Source organism: Oncorhynchus gorbuscha, unplaced genomic scaffold (assembly GCF_021184085.1).
Source record: "Oncorhynchus gorbuscha isolate QuinsamMale2020 ecotype Even-year unplaced genomic scaffold, OgorEven_v1.0 Un_scaffold_1558, whole genome shotgun sequence".
Lineage (NCBI taxonomy): Eukaryota > Metazoa > Chordata > Actinopteri > Salmoniformes > Salmonidae > Oncorhynchus > Oncorhynchus gorbuscha.
Window position 1 is genome coordinate 88744 of NW_025746297.1, and position 24701 is coordinate 113444.

General features: G+C 43.0%; 1 protein-coding gene and 1 long non-coding RNA gene across 2 annotated transcripts; both read right to left on the minus strand.

The window, feature by feature from the left end:
- Nucleotides 1-10: 10 nt before the first annotated feature.
- On the minus strand, nucleotides 11-12964 carry LOC124023222. Its single transcript, XR_006836671.1, has 3 exons — nucleotides 12904-12964; nucleotides 5075-5323; nucleotides 11-464 (listed from the first exon to the last, which is right to left on the minus strand). It is a non-coding gene; the product is annotated as an uncharacterized LOC124023222 (long non-coding RNA).
- A 216-nt stretch (nucleotides 12965-13180) lies between these two features.
- LOC124023220 (zinc finger protein 271-like) lies at nucleotides 13181-24423 on the minus strand. The gene is made up of 3 exons (XM_046337750.1): nucleotides 24387-24423; nucleotides 19585-21057; nucleotides 13181-17426 (listed from the first exon to the last, which is right to left on the minus strand). The coding sequence occupies exons 1-2, from the start codon at nucleotides 24421-24423 to the stop codon at nucleotides 19652-19654; spliced, it is 1443 nt and encodes a 480-aa protein (XP_046193706.1). The 3' UTR covers nucleotides 13181-17426; nucleotides 19585-19651.
- Between the last annotated feature and the right edge of the window lie 278 nt (nucleotides 24424-24701).

Below are 24701 nucleotides of genomic sequence, written 5' to 3' on the forward strand. Positions count from 1 at the left end.
TTCATGTTGTTTTAAGGTGCCCGGATGAGAGAAACTCACCCCACAGTCAGAGCAGGAGTAAGGCTTCTCTCCTGTGTGCATACGTTCATGTTGTTTTAAGTTACCCAGTCGAGAGAAACTCTTTCCACAGTCAGAACAGGAGTACGGCTTTACTCCTGTGTGTGTATGTTCATGTTGTTTTAAGGTGCCCAGTCGAGAGAACCTTGCCCCACAGTCAGAGCAGGAGTAAGGCTTCTCTCCTGTGTGTATACCTTCGTGTTGTTTTAAGGTGCCCAGTCGAGAGAAACTCGCCCCACAGTCAGAGCAGGAGTAAGGCTTTTCTCCTGCGTGTATTTTTAGGTGTATTTTTAGTTTTGATGGAAGTGGGAAAATCTCCTCACAATGTGGGCAGTGGTGAGACCTCCTAGCTCTGTGATCTTCCTGATGTTGCTCTCTGGATGTAGAGAATGTCTCAACGTGGTCTCCTGTGTGAACAACACCAGAAGAACCAGTCAGTTGGTGTGATATTCATGTCAATCAAATGTATATTATGAAGCTCTTTTTACATCAGTTGTAACAAAGTGTTCTACAGAAACCCACCCAAATTCCCCAAAGAGCAAGCAATGCAGATGTAGAAACACAGTGGCCACGAGAACTCCCCTAGAAAATAGGAACCTTGGAAGAAACAGAGAGGAACCAGGCTCAAAGGGGTGGCCAGACCTCTTCTGGCTGTACCGGGTGACATACAGTTGAAGTCGGGAAATAGCAGACAGCTGAAGCAACTCGTTATTTTTTGAGCTGCTACCAGGTGTACGGCGACTCCCTTTTCTCTTACTTCGAGCATCAAGGACCTGATCTCCGCTGGAGGACTGAACTTGGCCACCTGCCAGGCTGGGCCTCCTTCCTCCTGACTGACACCTCCAGAGCTTCTTCTGCAGATCTATCGGCTGCCTTCGATACTGTGAACCATCAGATCCTCCTCTCCACCCTCTCCGAGTTGGGCATCTCCGGCGCGGCCCACGCTTGGATTGCGTCCTACCTGACAGGTCGCTCCTACCAGGTGGCGTGGCGAGAATCTGTCTCCTCACCACGCGCTCTCACCACTGGTGTCCCCCAGGGCTCTGTTCTTGGCCCTCTCCTATTCTCGCTATACACCAAGTCACTTGGCTCTGTCATAACCTCACATGGTCTCTCTTATCATTGCTATGCAGACGACACACAATTAATCTTCTCCTTTCCCCCTTCTGATGACCAGGTGGCGAATCGCATCTCTGCATGTCTGGCAGACATATCAGTGTGGATGACGGATCACCACCTCAAGCTGAACCTCGGCAAGACGGAGCTGCTCTTCCTCCCGGGGAAGGACTGCCCGTTCCATGATCTCGCCATCACGGTTGACAACTCCATTGTGTCCTCCTCCCAGAGCGCCAAGAACCTTGGCGTAATCCTGGACAACACCCTGTCGTTCTCAACCAACATCAAGGCGGTGGCCCGTTCCTGTAGGTTCATGCTCTACAACATCCGCAGAGTACGACCCTGCCTCACACAGGAAGCGGCGCAGGTCCTAATCCAGGCACTTGTCATCTCCCGTCTGGATTACTGCAACTCGCTGTTGGCTGGGCTCCCTGCCTGTGCCATTAAACCCCTTCAACTCATCCAGAACGCCGCAGCCCGTCTGGTGTTCAACCTTCCCAAGTTCTCTCACGTCACCCCGCTCCTCCGTTCTCTCCACTGGCTTCCAGTTGAAGCTCGCATCCGCTACAAGACCATGGTGCTTGCCTACGGAGCTGTGAGGGGAACGGCACCTCAGTACCTCCAGGCTCTGATCAGGCCCTACACCCAAACAAGGGCACTGCGTTCATCCACCTCTGGCCTGCTCGCCTCCCTACCACTGAGGAAGTACAGCTCCCGCTCAGCCCAGTCAAAACTGTTCGCTGCCCTGGCCCCCAATGGTGGAACAAACTCCCTCACGACGCCAGGACAGCGGAGTCAATCACCACCTTCCGGAGACACCTCACAAATGTATTGTTAACAAACTATAGTTTTGTCAAGTCGGTTAGGACATCTACTTTGTACATGACACAAGTAATTTTTCCAACAATTGTTTTCAGACAGATTATTTCACTTATAATTTTCTGTATCACAATTAGTGGGTCAGAAGTTTATATACACAAAGTTGACTGTACCTTTAAACAGCTTGGAAAATTCCCGAAAATTATGTCATGGCTTTAGAACAGAGGTGGGCAAACTTTTTGACTCGCGGGCCACAATGGGTTCTAAAATTTGACAGAGGGGCCGGGCCAGGAGCATTTGGAGGGAGTGTTTGGGCCGGATATACTAAAGCATTAAATGTAGTGTGTGCAAACCTCATAGCACAGTAAGAACACTACAACCCAATTTATTAACTGTCTTTCAAATGTGAAAAATAGCCCTTATCAGTTAATAAATTTGTCTCAAGGAATATGCAAGATATGGCATTTACATATTATTTCGCAGATACTGGGAGGAGGAAATGTAAATATATTAAAATAACATACGCACTGTTATTAAAAACAGACGCAATCTTGACAAATAAGTTTCAATCGAAGGTGCAAAGTTAAAGAAATCAACATTTATTGAAAAATGGAACCACTTTCAACATTCAAAACATATTATTACACAACGAAATACTCAAGCTCAATAATATCTACTTGTGTTAAACTCCGCAAAATCATGGATGGATTGTCCTGACCGCGCGCTCTACAAACTCGCCACGGACGCCCTCGCCTTCACGCGCAAACAGTACACGTGTATCGTTGCCAAGCACACAGACATAGGCTGTATTAAATATCCTACCTGCAGCTGAAAATTTAAATTTAAATTAAGAGCGATGTGCGGCGTGTTAATTAAGCTGTCCACTTTCCTTCTCTTTGGTCCGCTCATTTTCACAGAAGGGCTTAATGGTGACGTGAAACGAAGTGAAAATTAAAGTGAAATAAAGAGAAATACGCGCCACTCCAACAACGGTCAATGTGTTTTGAGTGCGCCATCTATTGGGGAAACGTGGGCATTGCAGGGAAAGGGGAAAAATGAGGTTTTTACTATAATTTGGTCAAGTTCGGCGGGCCGGATTAAAAAGCCTAACGGGCCGTATGTGGCCCGCGGGCCGTAGTTTGCCCATGTCTGCTTTAGAAGCTTCTGATAGGCTAATTTACATAATTTGAGTCATTTGGAGGTGTACCTGTGGATGTATTTTAAGGCCTACCTTGAAACTCTCTGCCTCTTTGCTTGACATCATGGGAAAATCAAAAGAAATCAGCCAAGACCTCACAAAACAAATTGTAGACCTCTACAAGTCTGGTTCATCCTTGGAAGAAATTTCCAAACGCCTGGGCGTTTGTACCATGTTCATCTGTACAAACAATAGTACGCAGGTATAAACAGCATGGGACCACGCAACCGTCATACCGCACAGGAAGGAGATGCGTTCGGTCTCCTAGAGATGAATGTACTTTGGTGCGAAAAGTGCAAATCAATCCCAGAACAACAGCAAAGGACCTTGTGAAGATGCTGGAGGAAACAGGTACAAAAGTATCTATATTCACAGTAGAAAGAGTCCTATATCGACATAACCTGAAAGGCCGCTCAGCAAGGAAGAAGCCACTGCTCCAAAACCACCATAAAAAAAGCCAGACTACGGTTTGCAACTGCACATGGGGACAAAGATTGTACTTTTTGGAGAAATGTCCTCTGGTCTGATGAAACAAAAATGGAACTGTTTGGCCATAATGACCATCGCTATGTTTGGAGGAAAAGGGGGGTTGCAAGCTGAAGAACACCATCCCAACCGTGAGGAACAGGGGTGGCAGCATCATGTTGTGGGGGTGCTTTGCTGCAAGAGGGGCTGGTGCACTTCACAAAATAGATGGCATCATGAGGGAGGAAAATGATGTGGATATACTGAAGCAACATCTCAAGACATCATTGTCAGGAAGTAAAAGCTTGTTCGCAAAGGGGTCTTCCAAATGGACAATGACCCCAAGCATACTTCCAAAGTTGTGGCAAAATGGCTTAAGGACAACAAAGTCAAGGTATTGGAGTGGCCATCACAAAGCCCTGACCTCAAACCTATAGAACATTTTTCGGCAGAACGGAAAAGTGTGTGTGCGAGCAAGGAGGCCTACAAGCCCGACTCAGTTACACCAGCTCTGTCAGGAGCAATGGGCCAAAATTTACCCAACATATTGTGGGAAGCTTGTGGAAGGCTACCCGAAATGTTTGACCCAAGTTAAACAATTTAAAGGCAATGCTACCAAATACTAATTGAGTGTATGTAAACTTCTCACCCACTGGGAATGTGATGAAAGAAATAAAAGCTGAAATAAATCATTCTCTCTATTATTATTCTGACATTTCACATTCTTAATATAAAGTGGTGATCCTAACTGACCTAAGACAGGGAATCTTTACTAGGATTAAATGTCAGGAATTGTGAAAAACTGAGTTTAAATGTATTTGGTGTATAAGGTGTATGTAAACTTCCGACTTCAACGGCATGTATTCATGTCAGTAGGCTGTGCAATACAAAAGGGGAATAAAACTATTCTAAAAGTGGGTAAGAGTTGAAAGCTAAAAAGAGTCAAAAGTCATGAAAATGTTGTTATATCATCCTCCACTCACTATCACAAGGGTTAGTAACTACACAGACTCATTTCATATCATCCTCCACTCACTATCACAAGGGTTAGTAACTACACAGACTCATTTCATATCATCCTCCACTCACTATCACAAGGGTTAGTAACTACACAGACTCATTTCATATCATCCTCCACTCACTATCACAAGGGTTAGTAACTACACAGACTCATTTCATATCATCCTCCACTCACTATCACAAGGGTTAGTAACTACACAGACTCATTTCATAGAACTTCAAAACACTGGTAGTTTATCTACTTCACTTCTTTAGTCTCCTCTCTGATCACTCCAGATAGCTCAGTTGTTCAGGGATGTGTGATGTCAGAATTACAGAAGTCAACCTATCAATAGACTGGGTCATAACTTATGGAGGTCTAATTTATGAAGATAACTTATGGATAGAACCTGCTCTTACCATGAGTAACAGACGTCCTAATCTTCTCGTCCTCCTCTTCATCTTTAATGTTGACATTCAGCTCCAGTGTTTGACTGCAGTCTTCCAGCTTTACTGATGTCATCTCTGGATCCTGCAGCGCAAACTGGGCTCCACTGTCACAATCAGGACCCAGTGACTGTAGGTTTGGACTCAGTGTGGAAGGAGAGAGGAAGGCTGTGTTTGTCCTCACTGTTGATGTTACAAACCTCAGACTTGATCTGAGTCAGCCTGTAGTAATAAAGAGAAATGGACACAAAAGTTGGTCTTAAATTCTGGCACTTTCTTTATTCTCAAACTATATTAGATCAGGTACCTAAGCATTGACAAACCATTCAATTCATTTCAAATTAGACACTATAGTAGAGTTCCTAAATTCACACACAGTGCATTCAGAAAGTATTCAGACACCTTGACTTTTCCACGTTTTGTTACGTTACAAAATGAATTAAATTGTTTTCCCCCTCGCCAATCTACAGACGATACCCCATTATGACAAAGCAAAAAAATGTATTTACATTGTTTTGCAAATGTATTAAAAAATTTAACTGAAATATCACATTTTCTTAAGTATTCAGACCATTTACTCAGTACTTTTTTGAAGCAACTTTGGCAGCGATTACAGCCTTGTGTATGACGCTACAAGCGTGGCACTAGAGGTCGACTGATTAATCGGCATGGCCGATTTAATTACGGCCGATTTCAAGTTTTCATAACAATTGTAAATCGGCATTTTTGGACTGATTACATTGGATTCCACAAGGGAACTGCGTGGCAGGCTGACCACCTGTTACACGAGTGCAGCAAGGAGCCAAGGTAAGTTGCTAGCTAGCATTAAACTTATCTTATAAAAACCAATCAATCTTCACATAATCACTAGTTAACTACATTACATTTACATTTAAGTCATTTAGCAGACGCTCTTATCCAGAGCGACTTACAAATTGGTGCATTCACCTTATGACATCCAGTGGAACAGTCACTTTACAATAGTGCATCTAAATCTTAAAGGGGGGGTGAGAGGGAATACTTATCCTATCCTAGGTATTCCTTAAAGATCAAATCAAATCAAATTTTATTTGTCACATACACATGGTTAGCAGATGTTAATGCGAGTGTAGCGAAATGCTTGTGCTTCTAGTTCCGACAATGCAGTGATAACCAACAAGTAATCTAACTAACAATTCCAAAACTACTGTCTTATACACAGTGTAAGGGGATAAGGAACATGTACATAAGGATATATGAATGAGTGATGGTACAGAGCAGCATACAGTAGATGGTATCGAGTACAGTATATACATATGAGATGAGTGTGTAGACAAAGTAAACAAAGTGGCATAGTTAAAGTGGCTAGTGATACATGTGTTACATAAGGATGCAGTCGATGATGTAGAGTACAGTATATACATATGCATATGAGATGAATAATGTAGGGTAAGTAACATTATATAAGGTAGCATTGTTTAAAGTGGCTAGTGATATATTTACATCATTTCCCATCTATTCCCATTATTAAAATGGCTGGAGTTGGGTCAGTGTCAATGACAGTGTGTTGGCAGCAGCCACTCAGTGTTAGTGGTGGCTGTTTAACAGTCTGATGGCCTTGAGATAGAAGCTGTTTTTCAGTCTCTGGGTCCCAGCTTTGATGCACCTGTACTGACCTCGCCTTCTGGATGATAGCGGGGTGAACAGGCAGTGGTTTGGGTGGTTGATGTCCTTGATGATCTTTATGGCCTTCCTGTAACAACGGGTGGTGTAGGTGTCCTGGAGGGCAGGTAGTTTGCCCCCGGTGATGCGTTGTGCAGTCCTCACTACCCTCTGGAGAGCCTTACGGTTGAGGGCGGAGCAGTTGCCGTACCAGGCGGTGGGGTTTCAGGTGTCTCCGGAAGGTGGTGATTGACTCCGCTGTCCTGGCGTCGTGAGGGAGTTTGTTCCACCATTGGGGGGCCAGAGCAGCGAACAGTTTTGACTGTAGGGAGGCGAGCAGGCCAGAGGTGGATGAACGCAGTGCCCTTGTTTGGGTGTAGGGCCTGATCAGAGCCTGGAGGTACTGAGGTGCCGTTCCCCTCACAGCTCCGTAGGCAAGCACCATGGTCTTGTAGCGGATGCGAGCTTCAACTGGAAGCCAGTGGAGAGAACGGAGGAGCGGGGTGACGTGAGAGAACTTGGGAAGGTTGAACACCAGACGGGCTGCGGCGTTCTGGATGAGTTGAAGGGGTTTAATGGCACAGGCAGGGAGCCCAGCCAACAGCGAGTTGCAGTAATCCAGACGGGAGATGACAAGTGCCTGGATTAGGACCTGCGCCGCTTCCTGTGTGAGGCAGGGTCGTACTCTGCGGATGTTGCAGAGCATGAACCTACAGGAACGGGCCACCGCCTTGATGTTGGTTGAGAACGACAGGGTGTTGTCCAGGATCACGCCAAGGTTCTTAGCGCTCTGGGAGGAGGACACAATGGAGTTGTCAACCGTGATGGCGAGATCATGGAACGGGCAGTCCTTCCCCGGGAGGAAGAGCAGCTCCGTCTTGCCGAGGTTCAGCTTGAGGTGGTGATCCGTCATCCACACTGATATGTCTGCCAGACATGCAGAGATGCGATTCGCCACCTGGTCATCAGAAGGGGGAAAAGAGAAGATTAGTTGTGTGTCGTCTGCATAGCAATGATAGGAGAGACCATGTGAGGTTGACAGAGCCAAGTGACTTGGTGTATAGCGAGAATAGGAGAGGGCCTAGAACAGAGCCCTGTGGGACACCAGTGGTGAGAGCGCGTGGTGAGGAGACAGATTCTCGCCACGCCACCTGGTAGGAGCGACCTGTCAGGTAGGATGCAATCCAAGCGTGGGCCGCGCCGGAGATGCCCAACTCGGAGAGGGTGGAGAGGGGGATCTGATGGTTCACAGTATCGAAGGCAGCCGATAGATCTAGAAGGATGAGAGCAGAGGAGAGAGAGTTAGCTTTAGCAGTGCGGAGCGCCTCCGTGATACAGAGGAGAGCAGTCTCAGTTGAATGACTAGTCTTGAAACCTGACTGATTTGGATCAAGAAGGTCATTCAGAGAGAGATAGCGAGAGAGCTGGCCAAGGACGGCACGTTCAAGAGTTTTGGAGAGAAAAGAAAGAAGGGATACTGGTCTGTAATTGTTGACATCGGAGGGATCGAGTGTAGGTTTTTTCAGAAGGGGTGCAACTCTCGCTCTCTTGAAGACGGAAGGGACGTAGCCAGCGGTCAGGGATGAGTTGATGAGCGAGGTGAGGTAAGGGAGAAGGTCTCCGGAAATGGTCTGGAGAAGAGAGGAGGGGATAGGGTCAAGCGGGCAGGTTGTTGGGCGGCCGGCCGTCACAAGCCGCGAGATTTCATCTGGAGAGAGAGGGGAGAAAGAGGTCAGAGCACAGGGTAGGGCAGTGTGAGCAGAACCAGCGGTGTCGTTTGACTTAGCAAACGAGGATCGGATGTCGTCGACCTTCTTTTCAAAATGGTTGACGAAGTCATCTGCAGAGGGGGAGGAGGGGGGGATTCAGGAGGGAGGAGAAGGTGGCAAAGAGCTTCCTAGGGTTAGAGGCAGATGCTTGGAATTTAGCGTGGTAGAAAGTGGCTTTAGCAGCAGAGACAGAGGAGGAAAATGTAGAGAGGAGGGAGTGAAAGGATGCCAGGTCCGCAGGGAGGCGAGTTTTCCTCCATTTCCGCTCGGCTGCCCGGAGCCCTGTTCTGTGAGCTCGCAATGAGTCATCGAGCCACGGAGCGGGAGGGGAGGACCGAGCCGGCCTGGAGGATAGGGGACATAGAGAGTCAAGGGATGCAGAGAGGGAGGAGAGGAGGGTTGAGGAGGCAGAATCAGGAGATAGGTGGGAGAAGGTTTGAGCGGAGGGAAGAGATGATAGGATGGAAGAGGAGAGAGTAGCGGGGGAGAGAGAGCGAAGGTTGGGACGGCGCGATACCATCCGAGTAGGGGCAGTGTGGGAGGTGTTGGATGAGAGCGAGAGGGAAAAGGATACAAGGTAGTGGTCGGAGACTTGGAGGGGAGTTGCAATGAGGTTAGGGGAAGAACAGCATCTAGTAAAGATGAGGTCGAGCGTATTGCCTGCCTTGTGAGTAGGGGGGGGAGGTGAGAGGGTGAGGTCAAAAGAGGAGAGGAGTGGAAAGAAGGAGGCAGAGAGGAATGAGTCAAAGGTAGACGTGGGGAGGTTAAAGTCGCCCAGAACTGTGAGAGGTGAGCCGTCCTCAGGAAAGGAGCTTATCAAGGCATCAAGCTCATTGATGAACTCTCCGAGGGATAAATGATAAGGATGTTAAGCTTGAAAGGGCTGGTAACTGTGACAGCATGGAATTCAAAGGAGGCGACAGACAGATGGGTAAGGGGAGAAAGAGAGAATGACCACTTGGGAGAGATGAGGATCCCGGTGCCACCACCCCGCTGACCAGAAGCTCTCGGGGTGTGCGAGAACACGTGGGCGGACGAAGAGAGAGCAGTAGGAGTAGCAGTGTTGTCTGTGGTGATCCATGTTTCCGTCAGTGCCAAGAAGTCGAGGGACTGGAGGGAGGCATAGGCTGAGATGAACTCTGCCTTGTTGACCGCAGATTGGCAGTTCCAGAGGCTACCGGAGACCTGGAACTCCACGTGGGTCGTGCGCGCTGGGACCACCAGATTAGGGTGGCCGCGGCCACGCGATGTGGAGCGTTTGTATGGTCTGTGCAGAGAGGAGAGAACAGGGATAAACAGACACATAGTTGACAGGCTACAGAAGAGGCTACGCTAATGCAAAGGAGATTGGAATGACAAGTGGACTACACGTCTCGAATGTTCAGAAAGTTAAGATACGTAGCAAGAATCTTATTGACTAAAATGATTAAAATGATACAGTACTGCTGAAGTAGGCTAGCTGGCAGTGGGTGTGTTGTTGACACTACACTAATCAAGTCGTTCCGTTGAGTGTAATAGTTTCTGCAGTGCTGCTATTCGGGGGCTAGCTGGCTAGCTAGTAGTGTTGTTTACGTGACGTTGCGTTAAAAGAACGACAATAGCTTTGCTAGCTAACCTAGAAAATCGCTCTAGACTACACAATTATCTTTGATACAAAGACGGCTATGTAGCTAGCTACGATCAAACAAATCAAACCGTTGTACTGTAATGAAATGAAATGAAAATGTGATACTACCTGTGAATGCGACCGGGTTGTTGAGTTCTATTCAGAAGACGTTGGCTAGCTGTTGGCTAGCTAGCAGAGTCTCCTACGTTAAGGACGACAAATAGCTGGCTAGCTAACCTCGGTAAATTAAGATAATCACTCTAAGACTACACACTCTAAACCTAAACAACACAATTATCTTGGATACGAAGATACGAAGACAGCAAAGACAGCTATGTAGCTAGCTAACACTACACTAATCAAGTCGTTCAGTTGAGTGTAATAGTTTCTCCAGTGCAGCTAATCAGTGGACGTTAGCTAGCTGGCTAGTGAAGACTACGTTAGGACGGCGAAATACGATAATTACGCAATTATCTTTGATACAAAGACGGCTATGTAGCTAGCTGAGAAGAAATTGCTAAGATTAGACAAATCAAACCATTGTGCTATAATGAAATGTAATGAAATGTAATGAAAAAGTTATACTACCTGCGGGAGCGAGTGGTCGCATCGGCACTTCGGCACTACTCGCTCCAACCCGGAAGTTACTAATTCATATGTATTCATATCAGTAGGCTGGTACTGTATGTATTCATATCAGTAGACTGGTACTGTACGTATTGATATCTGTAGGCTGGTACTGTACGTATTCATATCAGTAGGCTGGTACTGTATGTATTCATATCAGTAGGCTGGTACTGTACGTATTCATATCTGTAGGCTGGTACTGTACATATTCATATCTGTAGGCTGGTACTGTACATATTCATATCAGTTGGCTGTACAATACAAAAGGGGAATAAAACTATTCTAAAATTATCTCATAAGACAAGAAAAGTATGAGCTATATCATCCTCCACTCACTATCACAAGGGTTAGAAACTGCACAGACTCCCTTCATAGAACTTTAAAACACTGGCAGTTTGTCTACTTCACTTCTTTAGTCTACACTCTGATCACTCCAGACAGCCCAGTGAAAAAAACAAATGCTGGCAATACTGGTGTCAAACCACCAAGTCTCAGTAGCATGAAATAACATCTACAGTTCATCATGAAATCCTGCCCTGCCTTTCTAAAGTATTCAAAAGCCAAGTTAACAAACAGATCACCGACCATTTCGAATCCGACCGTACCTTCTCTGCTATGCAATCTGGTTTCTGAGCTGGTCACGGGTGCACCTCAGCCACGCTCAAGGTCCTAAACAATATCACAACTGCCATCGATAAAAGACAGTACTGTACAGCCGTCTTCATTGACCTGGCCAAGGCTTCCGACTGTCAATCACCACATTCTTATTGGCAGACTCAACAGCCTTGGTTTCTCAAATGACTGCCTCGCTTGGTTCACCAACTACATCTCAGACAGAGTTCAGTCTATCAAATCGGAGGGCCTGTTGTCCGGACATCTGTCAGTCTCTATGGGGGTGCCACAGGGTTCAATTCTCTGTATATATATCAATGATCTCGCTCTTGCTGCTGGTGATTCTCTGATCTAGCTCTACGCAGACGACACCATTCTGTATACCTCCGGCCCTTCTTTGGACAAATGCATGCTAAATGCATGCTAAATGCATGCTCATCAACCGATCGCTGCCCGTACCCGCCCGCCCGACTAGCATCACTACTCTGGACGGTTCTGACTTAGAATATGTGGACAACTACAAATACCTAGGTGTCTGGTTAGACTGTAAACTCTCCTTCCAGACGCACATTAAGCATCTCCAATCCAAAAAGAAATCTAGAATCGGCTTCCTATTTCACAACAAAGCCTCCTTCACTCGTGCTGCCAAACATACCCTCGTAAAACTGACTATCCTACCAATCCTTGACTTCGGCGATGTCATTTACAAACTAGCCTCCAACAGTACTCAGCAAATTGGATGTAGTCTATCACAGTGCCAACCGTTTTGTCACCAAAGCCCCATATACTACCCACCACTGCGACCTGTATGCTCTTGTTGGCTGGCCCTCGCTTCATATTCGTCACCAAACCCACTGGCTCCAGGTCATCTATAATTTTTTGCTAGGTAAAGAACTGCCTTATCTCAGCTCACTGGTCACCATAGCAACACCCACCAGTAGCACGTGGTCCAGCAGGCATATTTCACTGGTCATCCCCAAAGCCAACTCCTCTCCTTCCAGTTCTCTGCTGTCAATGACTGGAACGAATTGCAAAAATTACTGAAGCTGTAGTCTTATATCTCCCTCACTAACTTTAAGCATCAGCTGTCAGAGCAGCTTACCGATCATTGCACCTGTACACAGCCCATCTGTACATAGCCCACCTAACTACCCCATCCACATATTGTTATTTATTTTTGCACCTCAGTATCTCTACTTGCACATCATCATCTGCACATCTATCACTCTTGTGTTAATGCTAAATTGTAATTAATTCGCCACTGTGGCTTTTATTGCCTTACCTCACTAATCTTACTACATTTGCACACACTGCATATAGATTTTTCGTTTGTTTATCCCATGTGTAACTCTGTGTTGTTTTTGTCGCACTGCTTTGCTTTATCTTGGCCAGGTCGCAGTTGTAAATGAGAACTTGTTCTCAACTGGCCGACCTGGTTAAATAAAGGGAAATAAAATAAAGAAATATAACAGTTCTACAGCAACTTTTCATGCACAGTGGGAAGTTGGAACGAATAACAAACTTAGTTAGATAGAACCTGCTCTTACCATGAGAAACAGACCTCCCAATCTCCTCCTCCTCTTCATCTTTAATGTTGGCATTCAGTTCCAGTGTTTGACTGCAGTCTTCCAGCTTCACTGATGCCATCTCTGGATCCTGCAGTGCAAACTGGGCTCCACTGTCACAATCAGGCCCCAGTGACTGTAGGTTTGAACTCAGTGTGAAAGGAGAGAGGCAGGCTGGGTTTGTCCTCACTGTTGATGTTACCGGCCTCAGACTTAATCTGAGTTGGCCAGTATTAATAAAGAGAAACGGACACAAAAGTTAGTGCCAGAACTGCAAGACTTGCTTTATTCTCTAAAAATATGGTTTATATTTAGGTGCAGGAGCTCCACAATACTGTTGAGCTAATATTCTATCAGAGGAACATGAGCTCAAACAGTAGAAATTTGAGGTGCTGGTACTCAGCTCTGGTGAGATCCTGTCCAAGTCAAGCACTGATTTCAATAGATCTGGTAGCTAAGCATTGGCAACAAAACATGAATTAATTCACATTATACAAAGCATACACTTTAAATTAGGCAACACAACTCTAAATGCACTTAATCTACAGTAGATTTCCTGAATTCGCATAAATGCACAAATTACTAAAAAAACATTTAGTACACGTTTGCAGTATGTTTTAGGCAGCACTATGTACTATTTTCCTGAATAACCTTGTCTTCCCTGTATTATTTAAATCAAAAAACAATAGTATTTCCGTTCAACCATAGTAACATTTATAGATATTCAGACATTCAGCTGTTTCTGTCTATTAGTACATATGTAGAAAACTGATTGATAATCATCATCATTTAGCTCCAAAACAGTAGTGCAACCGTAAAATTGTCTCTCTGCTGCACCCTCACTGCCTGAACTGAAGTACGTTGATGCAGACCGAGTGGGATCCGCCATTTTACAATCTCCCGAATTTTACACAAAACCAAAAACGACATGTAAAACGAACCCAGAAATCTCAAATAGATTGACCCTTTATGAAATTACATTGACGAAATTATATACATCCACTCAGACTACCAAAGTATCTAACTATGTGACTTGAAAAAGGTGATCACGTTCACTCACGCGGTTTGACATTTAAAAAAAATAGCACATAAAACCTTTATCAAACCTGATAATACCTTGACGTATTTGTTACCCAGCATGTTATGACATGTTATTTAGATATTATAACGTGCTATTACATACCAGTAGTAATACATTAGAAACGGACACAGAAGTTGTCGTCTCGACTGCACAATTCTGACGTACCCTTTATTCTGAAGAATGATGTGCGCCTGCGCGGAACTTCCTGTTTTCCCACTACCAGTTTCTAAACACCAAGAGACGTAACAACGCGAGACTTCAGAGAACGCTTGGGAAGCAGACCAAGCCGGGTTTGAGAAGTTTAAGAAGTGAACAATTCTGATACTTTTGCAGCGGCTAATGGGGATGCTAATAAATACCTAAAAGATTCCGTCGGCACACACTTGAAACATGGCCATTCTTTTATCAATTTCATAACTGCAGTTGCTTATTCACAATAGCTCACACTGCATATGATATATATCCCAGCATCACAGATAGCCTAGTGGTTAGAGCGTTGGGCTATGTAGTTGGAAAGTTGCTGAATCGAATCCCCGAGTTTACACAGCATTAATCTATCGTTCTGTCCTTGAACAATGTAGTTAACCCACCGTTCCTATCATTTAAAACTGTATAAATCAATAACTAATTCACCGTTTGTCACAGAAACATCAAACTATGTATGATTTATACTTTCACAACCTTTGCTTTGAGTAGAAATTCCCGTTTTGATTTGATATTTGATAGAAATACATAAAATCTCAAATATTGCATTTAAAGATGAAGAAATCAATAACTAATTCAGTGATTGTCTCAGAAAAAAGTGAGAATATGCGTTTAATATAACTTTAAAATAAATGTTAATTTCAAGTGCAATTTGTTCTATATGATGTTAGACAATGTGTACATAAAGTTGTACAATGTTTACAATCTTAAATCGTATGCCAAATCAATGTTTGCATTTTTAGTGCAACAGGTCCACATTTTAAAATAGTTACAAGGAACAACAATCATTTATTTATACGTCTCTAATTTAACAGAACAATGGGCCCCTTACAATAATGTTCTATTTTGGCTTTGTTGAAGTCCTTCTTTGTCATCCCCAGACAAGCTAAATGAAACCATCTCTGGCACACAGAGCGTTCTATCTGCAGTATTAAAAACATAAAACAGGGTTATGCTGATTTACATGTAAACAACAGTTCTGGAATACCCAAATTCTGTTTCTGGCTTTTGCAATTAGGAACATTTTCAAATTGAATTGGATTTTTGTTCAATTGCTAAATTTACTTTAAAGGACATGCATTTGACCAGAACCCTGATAGAAGCACACATAACTGAGGTGCTAATCATCGTTAAGTATTCAAGCAATATAAATGTTGTAATATCAAACATTACAAGAATGGCATCTCATAGATTTGATATATTTCTATCAAATCAAAACTGGAATTTGTATTCAAAAGAAAGGTTGTAAAAAATATGCTAGACATTTATAGAATAAACCATATCAATTTTTATATCTCTGTGACAATCATTGAATTAGTTACAGATTTATACAATTATTCATGGCTTTTTTGCAAATGTCAGTTGAATGTCAGAATGTGTGACTATAAAACCAACTTTACCTCGGAAGTAGGCAGAAGTAGGCAGTTGTTCTTCAAACAGCAGTAAAACTGATTGACTTTCTTCCTTCTTTCCATCTACTACAGGGTTTAGTGCTCCAACTACTCATGGAATCTTCTGCTCAAGACGATGAACCTCAATATATAACAAAACTCCAGATAACATATTTAATAGGTGCCCTGCTCCGAAATTATATACACAATATAATAAAATATATTGATTTTTAAAAAAATCGAATATCTTGTTAGATGTTCTGATATAGACAGAATGACTGAAGATTACCTGTAATTTCAAATCATTAGTTTACAATTTCACAATGGAATTAATTACAATTTATAACCGTCATGTCTCAAAACTGGGAGTAGCAGAAAGAGCATGTCATTCACCCGACATGTGTTCCTCTAGACAGTAACACAACGACACAAGGATAATTGTAAGCATCAACATTTTTGAAAACGTTAGTAATTTTACATGGTTGTTATATTAATGTTCAGTTTCCGTTAATGTCGCAAACTATATTTTCTCTAGGCTAACATAAGTAACTCTGCCTGGATACTTGCATGCTAACTAACATTAACTCTAACTTAGCTGCTCTAGCCTACTATGGTCCTGTCCATCTATCCAGGGTAAACAAAGCGGCAATGTTGTGTATTGTATATACAGTATTTCACTAAAAATACTATAGTTTAATTCATTTAATTATACACATGAGAAAAAAAGGTTGCCCAGCATGAATTCATGTACAAACATTATTTTTCATTACATTCTTGTCATTTAGCAGATGTTTGTATCCAGAGCGACTTACAGGAGAAATAAGAGTTAATTGGCTTGCTCAAGGGCACAATGACAGATTTTTCACCTAGTCGGCTCGGGATTCAAACCAGCAACCTTTCAGTTATTGGGCAAACACTCTTAACCGCTAGGCCAGATCAATTAACTTCAATACAGTTATTCAAATACATTCATCATCAATGACTAAAATAATGAATCTAGTATTAAAAGACAAATTAATAAACACAAGTATTCGATTCATAGCCTGTTTATCATTAAACACAATTGTTTAGTAATATAAAATAATTCACCCAAACTAATGCTAAAAACAGATCACCCCATGATCTTTATCTGATATACACCAAGTGCACAAAACATTAGGAACACCTTCCAAATATTGAGTTGCACCCCCCTTTGTCCTCAGAACAGCCTCAAGTCGTCTGGGCATAGACTGTCCAAGGTGTTGAGAGTGTTCACAGGGATGCTGGCCCATGTTGACTCCAATGCTTCCCACAATTGTGTCAATGTGGCTGGGAGTGGATCTCTACTCCGAATAGCTCCTTCCATCTCCTCCCAGAGATGAACAATTGGATTGAGATCTGGTGACTCGTCAGGCCACTGCAGTAAACTGAATTCCTTGTCATTTTCTTGGAACCATTCCTGGATAAGCCTTGTGGCATGGGGGATAATCCTGCAAATCTATTTGCAGATGGATACACAACTGCCGTGAAGGGGGGCACCAGATTGGCAATGATGTTTAGATATCCTGTGGCATTCAAACATTGTTCAACTTTTATCAAGGGGCCCAATGTGTGCCCTGAAAACACACCCTAAGCCCCATAGTCCTCCCATCATCATGAAACAGCAGGAACCGGGATTCATCAGACCAGGCAATGTTTTTAAAATTCTCCAGTGTCCAGTGTTTTCATTCCTTAGCCCACTGCAACTGCAGGCTCTTGTTTTCTACTGAAAGCTAATGGGGATCCATAATAAATACACAAAAACGACACTATTTTGGTTCATAGTTTTTCACCTGGATTCACCTGGTCACCTATGTAATGAAAAGAGCAGGTGTTGTTAATGTTTTGTGAACAGAGTATGTAAAAAGAGTATGTTGTTTCTACCAGCTCTTTCTCACAGAAAACTGCAGAGGGAAGTAGTACAACCCAGTCAACCATCAAACTCCAACTCCAGACATATCACAGAGGATATTCAACCCTAAGGTAATCTCAATATCTTTACAGTAGAAACTAACAAAACACATCAAAACTGACAAGGTACAAACTGGTCCGTAAAGTAAAGTAAGGCTAACATTCTATAACGCTCCCTTTCCTCTGTAAAGTTCTCTCATAGTAAGAAACTACAGTTGAAGTCAGAAGTTTACACACACCTTAGCCAAATACATTTAAACTCAGTTTGACTATTCCTGACATTTAATCCAAGTAAAAATGTCCTGTTTTAGGTCAGTTAGGATCACCACTTTATTTTAAGAATGTGACATGTCAGAATAATAGTAGAGAGAATGATTTATTTCAGTTTTGATTTCTTTCATCACATTCCCAGTGGGTCAGAAGTTTGCATATATTCAATTAGTATTTGGTAGCATCTCTTTAAATTGTTTCACTTGGGTCAAACATTTCAGGTAGCCTTCCATAAGCTTCCCACAATAAGTTGGGTGAATTTTGGCCCGTTCCCCCTGACAGAGCTGGTGTAACTGAGTCAGCTTTGTAGGCCTCCTTGCTCACGCAATCTTTTTCAGTTCTGCCCAAAAATGTTCTATAGGATTGAGGTCAGGGCTTTGTGATGGCCACTCCAATACCTTGACTTTGTTGTCTTTAAGCCATGTTGCCACAACTTTGGAAGTATGCTTGGGGTCATTGTCCATTTGGAAGACCCATTTGCGACCAAGCTTTAACTTCCTGACTGATGTCTTGAGATGTTGCTTCAATATATCCACATCATTTTCTATTTTGTGAAGTGCACCATTTCCTCCTGTAGCCACGCACCCCCACAACATGATGCTGCCACCCCCGTGCCTCACGGTTGGGATGGTGTTCTTCGGCTTGCAAGCCTCACCCTTTTTCCTCCAAACATAATGATAGTCATTATTGCCAAACAGTTATATTTTTGTTTTATCAGAACAGAGGAAATTTCTCAAAAAAGTACAATCTTTGTCCCCATGTGCAGTTGCAAACCATAGTCAGTTTTTTTATGGCTGTTTTGGAGCAGTGGCTTCTTCCTTGCTGAGCGACCTTTCAGGTTATGCCGATATAGGACTCATTTGACTGTGGACAAAGATACTTTTGTACCCGTTTCCTCCAGCATCTTCACAAGATCCTTTGCTGTATGTTCATCTCTAGGTGACAGATGGCTGCGTGGTCCCATGGTGTTTATACTTGCATACTATTTTTTGTACAAATTAACCTGGTACCTTCAGGCGTTTGGAAATTGCTCCCAAAGATGAACCAGACTTGTGGAGGTCTACAATAGTTTTTCTGGGGTCTTGGCTGATTTCTTTTGATTTTCCCATGATGTCAAGCAAAGAGGCACTGAGTTTGAAGGTATGCCTTGAAATACATCAACAGGTACACCTCCAATTGATTAAAATGATATAAATTAGCCTATCAGAAGCTTCTAAAGCCATGAAATCATTTTCACATTTTTCAAGCTATTTAAAGGCACAGTCAACTTTGTGTATGTAAACTTCTGACCCACTGTAATTGTAATACAGTGAATTATAAGTGATATAATCTGTCTGTAAACAATTGCTGGAAAAATGACTTGTGTCGTGTACAAAGTAGATGTCCTAACCGACTTGCCAAAACTATAGTTTGTTAACAAGAAATTTGTGGAGTGGTTGAAAAACGAGTTTTAATGACTCCAACCTAAGTATGTTAACTTCTGACTTCAACTGTCCTTCTGTAGCTCAGTTGGTAGAGCATGGCGCTTGTAATGCCAGGGTAGTGGGTTCGATCCCCGGGACCACCCATACGTAGAATGTATGCACACATGACTGTAAGTCGCTTTGGATAAAAGCGTCTGCTAAATGGCATATATTATTATTATTATTATTACAATAGAGCATTCTACGCTTTCTTCATTTGATCCAATTCAATGTTGCCAATTATTTAATGACATGACAATTAAGTGGAGTGTCTAATCTTAGCTGGTCTGAGAGAACTGATGAGGCTTCTCTCCTTCATGTATACCTTGGTGTCTTTTGAAATGACCCAGTTGAGAGAAACTCGCCCCACAGTCAGAGCAGGAGTAAGGCTTCTATCCTGTGTGTATACGTTCATGTTGTTTTAAGGTGCCCAGTCGAGAAAAACTCGCCCCACAGTCAGAGCAGGAGTAAGGCTTCTCTCCTGTGTGTATACGTTCATGTTGTTTTAAGGTGCCCGGATGAGAGAAACTCGCTCCACAGTCAGAGCAGTAGAAAGGCTTCTCTCCTGTGTGTATACGTTCATGTCTTTTTAAGTCACCCAGTTGAGAGAAACTCTTTCCACAGTCAGAGCAGGAGTAAGGCTTCTCTCCTGTGTGTGTTCTTTGATGAACTATTAGCTCATTTGATGTTGTGAAGCATTTTACACAGTCAGAGCAGGAGTAAGGCTTCTCTCCTGTGTGTATACGTTCATGTTGTTTTAAGGTGCCCGGATGAGAGAAACTCACCCCACAGTCAGAGCAGGAGTAAGGCTTCTCTCCTGTGTGCATACGTTCATGTTGTTTTAAGTTACCCAGTCGAGAGAAACTCTTTCCACAGTCAGAACAGGAGTACGGCTTCACTCCTGTGTGTGTAGGTTCATGTTGTTTTAACGTGCCCAGTCGAGAGAACCTTGCCCCACAGTCAGAGCAGAAGTAAGGCTTCTCTCCTGTGTGTGTTCTTTGGTGAACTTTTAGCTCAGTTGATGTTGTAAAGCATTTTACACAGTCAGAGCAGGAGTAAGGCTTCTCTCCTGTGTGTGTTCCATGATGAACTTTTAGCTCAGTTGATGTTTTGAAACATTTTACACAGTCAGAGCAGGAGTAAGGTTTCACTTCTGTATGTATACGTTCATGTCTTTTTAAGTGGCCCAGTTGAGAGAAACTCTTTCCACAGTCAGAGCAGAAGTAAGGCTTCTCTCCTGTGTGTATAAGTTCATGTTGTTTTAAGGTGCCCAGTCGAGAGAAACTCGCCCCACAGGCAGAGCATGAGTAAGGCTTCTCTCCTGTGTGTGTTCTTTGGTGAACTATTAGCTCAGTTATTGTTGTGAAGCATTTTAAACAGTCAGGGCAGGAGTAAGGCTTCTCTCCTGTGTGTATACGTTCATGTTGTTTTAAGTTGCCTAGTTGAGAGAACCTCGCCCCACAGTCAGAGCAGGAGTAAGGCTTCTCTCCTGTATGTATTCTCTGATGAACTTTTAGCTCAGTTGATGTTGTGAAGCATTTTACACAGTCAGAGCAGGAGTAAGGCTTCTCTCCTGTGTGTATACGTTCATGTTGTTTTAAAGTGCCCAGTCGAGAGAAACTCGCTCCACAGTCAGAGCAGGAGTAAGGCTTTTCTCCTGTGTGTATTTTTAGGTGTATTTTTAGTTTTGATGGAAGTGGGAAAATCTCCTCACAATGTGGGCAGTGGTGAGACCTCCTAGCTCTGTGATCTTCCTGATGTTGCTCTCTGGATGTAGAGAATGTCTCAACGTGGTCTCCTGTGTGAACAACACCAGAAGAACCAGTCAGTTGGTGTGATATTCATGTCAATCAAATGTATATTATGAAGCCCTTTTTACATCAGTTGTAACAAAGTGTTCTACAGAAACCCACCCAAATTCCCCAAAGAGCAAGCAATGCAGATGTAGAAGCACAGTGGCCACGAGAACTCCCCTAGAAAATAGGAACCTTGGAAGAAACAGAGAGGAACCAGGCTCAAAGGGGTGGCCAGACCTCTTCTGGCTGTACCGGGTGACATACAGTTGAAGTCAGAAGTTTACATACACTTAGGTTGGAGTCATTAAAACTCATTTTTCAACCACTCCACAAATTTATTGTTAACAAACTATAGTTTTGTCAAGTCGGTTAGGACATCTACTTTGTACATGACACAAGTAATTTTTCCAACAATTGTTTTCAGACAGATTATTTCACTTATAATTTTCTGTATCACAATTAGTGGGTCAGAAGTTTATATACACAAAGTTGACTGTACCTTTAAACAGCTTGGAAAATTCCCGAAAATTATGTCATGGCTTTAGAAGCTTCTGATAGGCTAATTTACATCATTTGAGTCATTTGGAGGTGTACCTGTGGATGTATTTTAAGGCCTACCTTGAAACTCTCTGCCTCTTTGCTTGACATCATGGGAAAATCAAAAGAAATCAGCCAAGACCTCACAAAACAAATTGTAGACCTCTACAAGTCTGGTTCATCCTTGGAAGAAATTTCCAAATGCCTGGGCGTTTGTACCATGTTCATCTGTACAAACAATAGTACGCAGGTATAAACAGCATGGGACCACGCAACCGTCATACCGCACAGGAAGGAGATGCGTTCGGTCTCCTAGAGATGAATGTACTTTGGTGCGAAAAGTGCAAATCAATCCCAGAACAACAGCAAAGGACCTTGTGAAGATGCTGGAGGCAACAGGTACAAAAGTATCTATATTCACAGTAGAAAGAGTCCTATATCGACATAACCTGAAAGGCCGCTCAGCAAGGAAGAAGCCACTGCTCCAAAACCACCATAAAAAAGCCAGACTACGGTTTGCAACTGCACATGGGGACAAAGATTGTACTTTTTGGAGAAATGTCCTCTGGTCTGATGAAACAAAAATGGAACTGTTTGGCCATAATGACCATCGCTATGTTTGGAGGAAAAAAAGAAGGGGGGTTTGCAAGCTGAAGAACACTATCCCAACCGTGAGGAACAGGGGTGGCAGCTTCATGTTGTGTGGGTGCTTTGCTGCAAGAGGGGCTGGTGCACTTCACAAAATAGATGGCATCATGAGGGAGGAAAATGATGTGGATATACTGAAGCAACATCTCAAGACATCATTGTCAGGAAGTAAAAGCTTGTTCGCAAAGGGGTCTTCCAAATGGACAATGACCCCAAGCATACTTCCAAAGTTGTGGCAAAATGGCTTAAGGACAACAAAGTCAAGGTATTGGAGTGGCCATCACAAAGCCCTGACCTCAAACCTATAGAACATTTTTCGGCAGAACGGAAAAGTGTGTGTGCGAGCAAGGAGGCCTACAAGCCCGACTCAGTTACACCAGCTCTGTCAGGAGCAATGGGCCAAAATTTACCCAACATATTGTGGGAAGCTTGTGGAAGGCTACCCGAAATGTTTGACCCAAGTTAAACAATTTAAAGGCAATGCTACCAAATACTAATTGAGTGTATGTAAACTTCTCACCCACTGGGAATGTGATGAAAGAAATAAAAGCTGAAATAAATCATTCTCTCTATTATTATTCTGACATTTCACATTCTTAATATAAAGTGGTGATCCTAACTGACCTAAGACAGGGAATCTTTACTAGGATTAAATGTCAGGAATTGTGAAAAACTGAGTTTAAATGTATTTGGTGTATAAGGTGTATGTAAACTTCCGACTTCAACTGCATGTATTCATGTCAGTAGGCTGTGCAATACAAAAGGGGAATAAAACTATTCTAAAAGTGGGTAAGAGTTGAAAGCTAAAAAGAGTCAAAAGTCATGAAAATGTTGTTATATCATCCTCCACTCACTATCACAAGGGTTAGTAACTACACAGACTCATTTCATATCATCCTCCACTCACTATCACAAGGGTTAGTAACTACACAGACTCATTTCATATCATCCTCCACTCACTCATTTCATAGAACTTTTAAAAAACTGGCAGTTTATCTACTTCACTTCTTTAGTCTATTCTCTGATCACTCCAGATAGCTCAGTTAATAAAACAAATGCTGACAATACTGGTGTCATCCCTGCAAGACTCCGTAGCATGAAATAACATCTACCTTCTCATTTAAACAGTTCACCATCAAACAGTTCTACTGCAACTTTTCATGCCCAGAGGGAAGTTGAAACGAACAACACAAGCTTTGTTGTGTAGTGTGGAATTTCTCAGCGATGTGTGATGTCAGAACTACAGAATTCAACCTAGCAATAGACTGGGTCATGTCATGACTTGCCCTTTTGGGTGAGGATCATAGGCGCCAGATCCCATCACCCTTTCCCCTCCCCTCTTTCGCTCTCTCCCATCAGTTTTTTGGTCCCCTTAACATATGTCTTGAGGTCGACATAAATTCTTACTGACTTCCCGGCATTGACCTGGAAATTCTCTGATGACGTCAGACTCATTCTGAACAGGTTGCAGCCTACCAGGATACTTGGTTTTCCTTCCCTTGGCATGTGCGCTTGTGTAAGCAAACGTACCACGGACAACATTTTAATGAGGATTTATGCTGGGATAACTTAAAACTTGTTAGGGATCGGTGTCCTGTCTACGGGACAGTTGTTACTCAATTAGCATAATGTGTTAACGTGTTTTTTAGCGAGGGGGGGGGATGTAGCTACATATAAGTGTCTTATATGGGCAGAAAGCTTAAATCGTTGTTAATCCAACTGCATTGTCCAATTTACAGTAGCTATTACAGCGACAAAATGTCATTCTATTGTTTGAGGAGAGTGCAGAACAACAAAACACTATTTTCACCCCGACAGGTTTGATACATTCACATCTGAAGGAAAAATATTGACTTACATTCCGAAATCTTGCTCTGATTTGTCATCCAAAGGGTCCCAGAGATAGCACGTAGTGTTGTTTGGTTAGATAAAATCATTTTTCATATCCTAAAAAAGGTCCATGTAGCATGTACGACCGATTTTGTATTTCCCCTCATTCAACTTGCAAAGAAGGAAATCTGTGAAAATCAAAAGCTAAAACGTTGTTTCAACCAGTCAAATTACATTTGTGCTTATTCCTCAGACACTCGAGAAAGTAACCAGCCTTTGTTAGATCAGTCTGCATTCAGTCAATCCACTGGGAAACCAGTTTTAGCCAGGATGGCATCATGGCCATACGGCATCATTGCAAGCCGATGACACGGTTGGTGTTCACTTGATTGACTGTGTCTTTGTCAAATTACCACCTATCGTTTTGAAACCAAGCTAGCTAGATAGCCAATAAGCTGTGCATTACGAGAGCAGGTGGAAATCCTTTGTCCGTCACACAATATTTCAGCTAACCTAGCACGCCAGGAGGCTAGTTCCATTTGGACATGTCAAAGCGCGTTACACATATCTGTGAGTTATGAAAACGAAGTGTTTTGCAAATTTTGAACTTACAATATGGCTACTAATACTG

What these genes read in the sequence shown, in the direction of transcription:
- LOC124023220 (XM_046337750.1), bottom strand. Translation starts at nt 24,423, where the DNA reads ATGCCGTATGGCCATGATGCCATCCTGGCTAAAACTG. An exon ending in TGCCATCCTGGCTAAAACTG is followed by an intron (nt 21,058 to 24,386) that starts GTTTCCCAGTGG and finishes TTGTTCACACAG; the next exon opens with GAGACCACGTTGAGACATTC.